We start from the raw sequence: 9177 nt of genomic DNA on the forward strand, positions 1-9177 counted from the left end.
CGGAGCGCTGAACTGATACAGAAATCTTGAGTGTGCGTGTCGTGTTGTTGAGGTTTGCTGTAGTCACACTGGGACTAGTGATGGGATTTCCGGCTCTTTTTAGAGATCCGGCTCTTTCGGCTCGGCTCACTAAAAAGAGCCGGCTCTTTCGGCTCCGAACCGGCTCTTCAGGTTGTTTTGTTGCTTTAATTATTTAATCATTAACAATAATATAAAATTATGCAGAAAAGGAATTACTAATGTAAAAAAAGTGGTTTTATTTATATATGTTTATATATGGCCCCTAGAGACAAAGCACGTACAAACTCTAAAGCATATACAAACTCCAAAATGCACGTACAAACTCCAAAACACATTTCTAGCGTTTACTGAACTTCCAAAACAGAGCTACCCAGATCACTTAAATTACACAATTGAAAACATGTGTGTATTGTTTGTGTAGTTATAGACAAGCACTCATATTTATTCAAATAATTTAACAAAAAAAGTTAATTTACCTGTTACTACCACACACCAAATCCGGTTGTTAATACTTCCTGGCTTGTGTAGCCACTAGGTAACAAAACCTCAACACTGCACCCTAGAAACCTGGAGCACTTCTGTTGTCATTTGTACGTGTTTTGGAGTTTGTACGTGCTTCTGAGTTTTTACATGTTTTGGAGTTTGTACATGCTTCTGAGTTTTTACGTGTTTTGGAGTTTGTACGTGCTTCTGAGTTTTTACATGTTTTGGAGTTTGTACATGCTTCTGAGTTTTTACGTGTTTTGGAGTTTGTACGTGCTTCTGAGTTTTTACGTGTTTTGGAGTTTGTACGCGCTTCTGAGTTTTTACGTGTTTTGGATTTTTTACGCATTTTGGAGTTTGTACATACTTAGGAGTTTGTACGTGTTTTGGAGTTTGTACGTGCTTTGTCTCTAAGGTCCACCATAAATATACTTTATTTATTCACTCCACATAAAATGTAATAAATACATCATATAATACAAAAAACAACTATTTACATTTTAAACTTTTAACTATTTAAATTTTCAGCTTTTTCCTTTTAAACAAATTTAACGTGAAACAACACAAAACACTGCAAACCACAACACAATTAAATATAAATTAAAATATTAAAACAAAAAGAAGATGCACATTCTCTGTCATACGGGCCTGCATGATTTCTGAATCCTTTATCATCTGCAACTGAAAATAGTGGATGATTACTATACCTTTCTAATGTGACGTTGTTGTCCCTCACTCTCTTTCTCTCTGGCTCTGCTCCTGTGCTACTGCGAGTGTAACTAACGCCCCTCCCCCCCTCTGCCCAGCGCAAAGTACAGGCCGCGCATGCGGAGTTAAGCGGAAAAAAGGGCGAGAGAGAGGGTGAGAGAAAGAAAAAAAAAAACTCACGGCTCCCAATAAGGAGCCGGCTCGCGTCGTTCACTTCAAAGAGCCGGCTCTAAGAGCCATTTCGTTCGCGAACGACCCATCACTAACTGGGACAGACGAGGACCCGGTCAGCAGTGAAGCCGTGCCGTGCCGTGCCGTGCTCACAGCCGGTCCTGTTTAACATGCACGCTCCGTCCTTGTTTAGCAGTGCTGTGGCATCTCCTCCCCGGCCGCGCTTTGTTGAAGGCTGTGGTGGGCTCACGGTGCAGAAACACAGTATGTTTCTATAAACTACAGCCCAGTGTCACTGCAGCGCTCTTACCGTGTGCATGTGCGGTATTCTGCACTGTTAACTATACATGTTACACCACTGCATGTCTGACAAGAGGAAAAAACAAAGGAAATAATCTGTGCAGTGCAGAGGACCAAGTCTGCTTCCTGTCCACAAACAACACAACTCAGTTTTTCAATAACCTAACCAGCTGTCTAACTCTCTGTGCAGCTAGTTAGACAGCTATTAATCACAAAGGCAGCCAGCAACATCCTGTGTGAGAAAAGCTTCATTCCTGCAACCAGCTTGATGAATTTCTGTACACTGAATTATTTATTTAAATAATCTTTATTCATCTCGTGTCCTCATTTAGACAAGTGCAAAGATAAATGCAGAGGTAGAGACTAACAAAAGTTACACAAAATACAAACAAAAGCATGTACTTGAGAACAGAAAGCTAGTGTAGAGAAGTCGCTCTCAGAGTTTATATTTCACATTTGGCGACAATCTGACCTCAAACCATCATGTCGTGTAGACGAAGCCCAACACGTGACACTGATAGCAAGAAGCACATCGTGGAAATAAAGATGACACAGTCAGTAACCAGCTCAGTTCCCTTTTTAAGATTATTTATGTCTATATTTCTAAAAACATCAGCATTAGATACAAAAGAAATCTAGAACATGTTGTACAAGATGGAAAGTTTATATGAAAATACAGAGTCGAATGTTGGGTTTAATGCATGTGTCGTAGGTCGCCATGTAGAAATGCTATCTGGTAACCCACACATATGACTGCGTGCACGACCTCGACAAGGGGAACAAGCAGCCTTGAGAAGAACAGATTCTGCTGACAACAATCTGGGAGAGCTGCACTCCCATCACATAACCACACACAGCACAATCACACTTTGTAACCAGTTATAGGAGTTTCTCATAGGTGATACAGCAACAAGCTTTATGAATGTTCATGTGTGTAACCAATAAAAACAGCCTGCAGGGGGAAGCAAGTTGAAGTGGGTTGGAGACGACTGCTTCCCCTCACGAGTGACCTGAGCTCTGTGTGACCTCGTTCCTGAGCTTCTGTTTATCAGTATCAGGGGGAAACTCTGACAGTGAATTTCTTCAGTATCAGCAACACAAACCTATCACACAGGAATAATTGAATTCCAGTCCTGCACCTATTCCAAACACTGCTGAGAACTATAGCATGCTAAATGGGGCTGCACATCTGTCCAGAGGTTCTGTCAGCGTGTATGTGAAGACGTATCCACAGGGCTTAGTTGCAGTGTCCCACCCTTAGCCGAGCCTGTGCAGCTTAGGTGACGTAAGTGAACTAGATATGGAAGCTAACACATCACATATACTCCTGACTTCCTTATGCCAACAAAATGTCCTCATGAAGTGGAAATCAGAAAGCAGCGACTGTGGCGGCCAGATATCAGGAAGTGTCGGAGCAGTTTTAGCAGGACGTATATACAAACCAAACACACTGTCGAGAGGCAGAGAGTGTGTGTGTGTGTGCAGAAGAAGCCATCACTGCATGGTGGAGTAACAACATGTAAAAGAAAAAGCTGTGATGTTGTGAAGTTACCACCTCAGGGCAGAAAAACGAGGCATCACAAAAACGATCAAATACAACCTCCAAAGCGAGTCACTCCTGATGAACTCCAAGTAAAACATGTTTAACACGTGACGCAAACGCTGTAAGGAGATATTCACTCTGCTTTCCCAGGTCAGTGTAGGAACAGCTGTCTGCTGCTGATGCTGTCTTAATGACGGGTGACGTCTCCATGGCTATGACCATCATATATGGTCTGTGGGTATCATTAATGCTAGCGTGCACTGTCTGTTTCTATCACACACACGTGAGACGTTCTAATAACACTTTGATGTTTGAAATGTGGTAACAAACTGTTAGCATGTTGTAACACAAATGTGAGAGCTCATGGCTCCCAGTATAACCATCCAGGACCTCATACTGGGAGACTGAGAGAACGTCTGATACTGAGAGCTGCAGAAACACACTGACGGTGTCAGCTAGAAGCACAGGAAGGAACTGAGAGAGCAAAACAAAGAACAGAGAAGTCATATGAAACAAAGGTCTTACTGCAAAGCATCGACCATGAAGAGTCGGGTTTCTGACCAAACAGAGCTCGCAGTAGGAGGCCGGCGTGTGTGAGTGCAGGGTGAGCCAATCAGATGGTTCGATTTTCTAAAGAAATACAGGCTGTACTTCACACAGCGAAGAAAAGTTCAAGGTTTGTTGATTTAATTAACGTTTGATGTCGTTCTTTTCTCTGGGAAACTACCAGATGTTTGAGTTTGACAGTGGTGCCTCCTACTGAAAATACCAACACATGTAGACACAACTTTACTCCCTGTAGCTGATGCAGAGACTGAGATCAACATGCAGAACAAACATTAATCTGAGAGTCTCCACAATCAGAAACATCAGACTGTTGGAGTCCTGCCTGTTGCAGCTCTGACGCTGGTAACCGAGCAGACAAACAGTCGATTTAGTGTTGTTAAGAAATGCACATCATTAAAATTACGACGCGTTTTATAGCACACGATGATTTTGATGCACTGCTCAAAAACAAAAGGAGCACGTTTCTGTCAGCAGATGGAGGAACATGTGAAAGCTGATGATGAAACATTACAGGTGATAAGAGGAAGAATCCTCTGGCTGCTTTATTACTCATTCAGTAAAACAGGTGCTCTGCATTAAGAGCTACTCGCTGCACATTCATCGACGTCTTCCTGTTAATTATTGATTGTTTTTCATCAGATGAAGCCCAGCAGACATGCATGCCCACAAACCACAGCTTTAGATGAACAAGCAGACAATAACGCACAATAATAACATTAACACGGGCGACACAGTCTTCATTTCATAATGCTGCTGGGCTTTTTCTGAATGCGAGTGTGCTTCTTGGACGAGTCCTCTCTCCGTTTTCTGCTGCTGTGAGCGCTCTGCTGTAGCCGGTAGGTTTTCCGAGCCTGGGCTCTCTCCTTCTCCAGGACCTCCGTGTCATCCAGAATCTCCAGACCTGGAAGCTGACTGATCACATAGAGTCTGAAGAGGCAAAGGAAGACAGGCAGTCAGCAACAACAGGGCCAGCATGGGTGAATGCACCGCAGATAGACTCTTAGAGAAAAAACACAGAGTCTGTGTTGGTTCATAACCTTTTAAATCATCACAGCTGTCATGAAATCAGCTGTTTAAACTTGTGGTAAACCGTGACAGTTTAAAACAAAACATTCTGGTTCGTCTTTACTTAAAGTTTCTTAAATGGGAGATGTTCCACTGGATGGAGGTCAGTGGCCGGTCAGAGCTATCATATCCTTCCTTCTCCAGGAACTACCTGCATACTTTTGCCACATGATGACAGGTGCTGCTGTGCACCAGGAAGTATCCAGGGCCCACTGCACCGGCATAGGGCCTGACAATGCCTCCAAGAAATTCATGCCAATACCTGGCAGTGCTCATCTTGTTCCCCTTTGCACAAAGGAGCAGATACCTGCAATCCACACCTGTAATCGATTCCACTGAACACTCGTGTTTAAATCAACCAAAGTCAGTGTGCAGTGTGGCAGGCTGTCATGTTTCTTCCACTGAGGATGTTGGAAAGTGGGTGGTGTTCCCATAAAAACCATTTCAACAGCAATGGGGCGATTGTGGCTCAAGAGTTGGGAGTTTGCCTTGTAATCGGAAGGTTGCCGGTTCGAGCCCCGACCTCTTGGTCGTTGTGTCCTTGGGCAAGACACTTCACCCTTCACCACCTACTGGTGGTGGTCAGAGGGCCCCAGGGTGGCTGTGGCTAAAATGTAGCTTACCATCACCAGTGTGTGACTGGATGTGTAAAGTGCTTTGGGGTCCTTAGGGACTAGTAAAGCCACAAATAATAAAGCATGTGTGTTATAATACACATGCTGAGCACAATGCATGCATTTGTAATGTTCAGACTTTTTTGGTTTGAGTCATTCCAAAGATGGGCTTACGTATAAACACAAAGACAGTGATTTGCAAATATCATTAACCCATCATAAAACACAGAAAACAGTTCAAACTGAGACATTTTACCGTTTTTCTCTGTTTTGTATTTCAACAGTTGGAACGGGGCAGCAAGTGGCTGAAAAGTGATAGTAAGAAGAACCAGCTGGACAAGCAGTGTGCAGCTGTTGTGGTTCACTGACAACAGTAGCAGTAACACAATATGATGGAAGAGGTAAAAAACTGCATCTGCAAAATCAGAATATTGTTCTTCAATGTGAAATTTGAATATCTCATCATCTACACACAGTATGAAAAGATTTCAAGGACATCTGTGCATGAGGGCCAACAGCCAATACTGATGCATGACTGTGAGACTCAGGAACAGCTGACACACAGATGCAGACTGAAGATTGTGATGCAAAGAAGGATCTGCTGTTTCTGTGAACATGCAGTTATTGCTGTTCTTTAGGCATCATTTAACACGGAGCAGGAAACCGTTCTGTGGTCGGCCATCAGACAGCGTTCGTCTGGTTTCCTTGGATACCACGTGTTTACTGTTTTTATCTTAAAACTGTATGTTTTTCTGTTTTACTGTGAAAACACGGGTTTCTATTTTTATTGACACAGTTTTTAAAGCAAACGTGTTTCATGTGTCACTTCCATCTGTTAGAGGAATATTTCAAACCATAGCTGTGTTTCTAAGAGCTGAAGTTAGCGAGGTGCCCACAGCAGCTGATCCTCTGCAGGTGTCACAGCACAAACACACACGGCATGCTAATGATTTCACAGGCTTGTGTTACGCCTAAACTGACCTCGGTCGTGTCCAAATTCATGGGCTGCATCCTCCTGAGGACGCGGCCTTCGCGGTCTACGTGGGCCGGGTCCTCAGGAGGTCAGGTAGGCCGGAAGTAAACAGCTATGGAATTGGACGGTCTAGCCTTCTCGATCTACTCCCGCCCTTAATTCAGAGTATTTCCGGTTGTCAGCGCCACGGCACGAAAATCGAAAATGGACCCGAAATCTTTCTCCGTTTTTTGTGTTCATTGTTAATTATCAACGAGCTAACCCACATTCTCGCCTGAAAATATGTTTAAAGTTTATTTTGTGACCCAGAAAGATTAATAAGAGTAATTTTAAAACTTAGTAGCGGCCGCCATTGTAGGAAACTGGAGTTTGGCTGGGCCGCGCTATGAATTCTGGGATATGTTAGGCCACGAAGGACACACCCGACCCATCCTTCAAATTCGGGGAAAAGGAGGACGCATTTGTCGGCTGCATTCGGAGGAGTCTACAAATTTGGACAGCCTTTGGCGCGTCGCTGTGACGTAATCGGTCTACAAATGCGGCCTCAGGAGGAAGCAGCCCATGAATTTGGACACGTCCCTCCTGTAGTTCTGTGCTCGTCAGGTCAAAGTGTCCGTACAGCTGACCATGACCATGAAAACAAAATGCTGACTGTTTATTCTAACACAGGACGTCTTGGCCTTGTGTTGTTGCACTGATGAATCAGATGGGGGCGCTGTACACAACAGACAGCATGACTAGATATTGCATGTAGTGTTTATATAAACATCATGTGGTGATGGTGGTAACAGAAGGACACAGGTCATTATGCTGTGTGCAGCACATACTGATAATATGACGTTTACACACTGTGCAGCTGCTCGGCTGCACCTGTCAGGAGAAAGCTGCACGCTCACCTGTAGTCTGTGTACTGAGTCAGACTGCCTCCGTTGAAGTAGCTGGGCGCTGCCTCGTTGTTCATCATGCTAAGGATCCTGCGGTTAGACAGAAACACGTGAGGCAGAAGCAACAGCACAGACGCCTCAGTCAGAGAGAAGAAGCTCACTTGATGTTGGGGAACTTTCTCCAGATCTCGTCCACAAAAACAGGCAGGTTGTTGATCTTGTTCTTGTTGATGCACACCGTGGTGACACTTGGCATGTAGGGGAACTTGACATGAGACGTGTAGTTGTTGCAGTCCAGGATCAGAGTGCTGAGCTTCTCCAGGCGGCCCAGCAGAGCCGGGTTCCAATAAGGACTGAGTGAAGGACACTAGGCTTGTACGTCAGTGAAGGAAGCTCTGAAGGTAGGGTCCTGTGGATCCTACCGATCCACAGGAGCCTCACGTCCATAATAACTGATATCCTTCTGTTTGCTGCCCACAGTCAAACTGTGATTACATGAAAAACTTTATTAATACGAATGAACTGTTGCCGGGCGGATTGCTACAGACTGTTTATCAGCATCCAATGTTTCTTCTTACACTGAAACACGGATCAACTTTTTATTGACGATGTGCATCACTTACAAACCAAAGCAGGATCATCATCTATTTGAAGATGTTTGCTAAAGAGCAGAAGCAGCCAGGTTAAAGTTAGAGTTGGTAACAGTTATTGTCACTACACAGATATTATTCAGCATATTTTCTTTTTAGTTATTTATAAGCAAACACAGCTTAGCAAAGGGTCGGCACGCTGCAAAAGGATACTCCTCCAGCATGTTGTAGCTCAGGTCCAGCACCTGCAGGCTGTCTGTCTGGGTCAGGATGGTTTCATAAGGGATCTCTGTGAGGCTCTGGTACGCAAAGGAAAGCCACTGGAAATGTGCTGCGTGGCTGTGATGACTTTGTTGGCCTGATGCATGATGATCCATGACCCAGCACTGAAGTGTCTTCTGTTCCTCCAGCTGGCAGTGATCAAGATTAGAAGTCAGATGATCAAACAGCAAAGCAACAGCTGGGTAACAGTGACGCAGAGCAGTCTGGATGCTTCTGGAAGAAATGTTGTTTTTCCCTCAAACACTATCGACTCTCAGCACAGTCGGGAAATTACACACTCACACAAAGCTAACGTACAGACAGTGTGTCAGTGTGTGGAGAGCATATCCATACATGCTGTATGTGCTGTTACAGAAGGCAGGATTCAAGGGAAACTTGTGCTTCAATCAGTAACGCAGCATGAAGACAGAACGTGTGAAGAGTCGACACATTTTACAGCTGGAGACACAAAGTCAAACTAAAGCAGATTAAACAACAACACGTTTTACTGTTTGAAAGGAAACAACAGGAACAAACCCTTTCAAAGTAACAATATGGGAACAAAATCAATGATGTCAGCAACAGGACCCGAAACATCAAACTGCTGCAGACTTTATTTCAACGCTATCGTGGATTTAATGTCAAGCACATGAAACGTTGATTTCAGTCGGTCTGTTGCAACACGGTTCAGCATGTGATGAACCAGCAACCATTAAACAAAAGCCAAAATGTGTCTAAATCTCTTGATTCGTGTAGATGGAGCAGCCTGTTAGTGTGAAAGCAGCACACATATTCAGTTTGATCAGGACTCACCGAGCTGAGGAGGATCAGATGTAGCCTGCATACCAGCCTCTGAGAACTGCTTACCGCTCCTATAAAAGGCCTCCTTTCATACCCGGCCTGCTGATCACATGATGCGGATAATCACAATAACAGCAGCGCTGGCTCGGGTCCAAGCAGCAGAGATAATGTTGAAAAGAGAAAAACGACAACAGCA

At 44.1% G+C, this 9177-nt stretch overlaps 1 protein-coding gene across 1 annotated transcript; it reads right to left on the reverse strand.

Moving 5' to 3' along the window:
- Positions 1-1483: 1483 nt before the first annotated feature.
- Positions 1484-9120, reverse strand: LOC146490486 (leucine-rich melanocyte differentiation-associated protein). The gene is made up of 5 exons (XM_085153203.1): positions 8994-9120; positions 8133-8329; positions 7491-7682; positions 7342-7419; positions 1484-4720 (listed from the first exon to the last, which is right to left on the reverse strand). Exons 2-5 carry the CDS (start codon positions 8294-8296, stop codon positions 4531-4533), a joined length of 624 nt encoding a protein of 207 aa, XP_085009329.1. The 5' UTR covers positions 8297-8329; positions 8994-9120; the 3' UTR covers positions 1484-4530.
- Between the last annotated feature and the right edge of the window lie 57 nt (positions 9121-9177).

The sequence above is a fragment of the Neolamprologus multifasciatus genome, unplaced genomic scaffold (genome assembly GCF_963576455.1).
Source record: "Neolamprologus multifasciatus unplaced genomic scaffold, fNeoMul1.2 chr03_unloc_2, whole genome shotgun sequence".
Classification (NCBI taxonomy): domain Eukaryota; kingdom Metazoa; phylum Chordata; class Actinopteri; order Cichliformes; family Cichlidae; genus Neolamprologus; species Neolamprologus multifasciatus.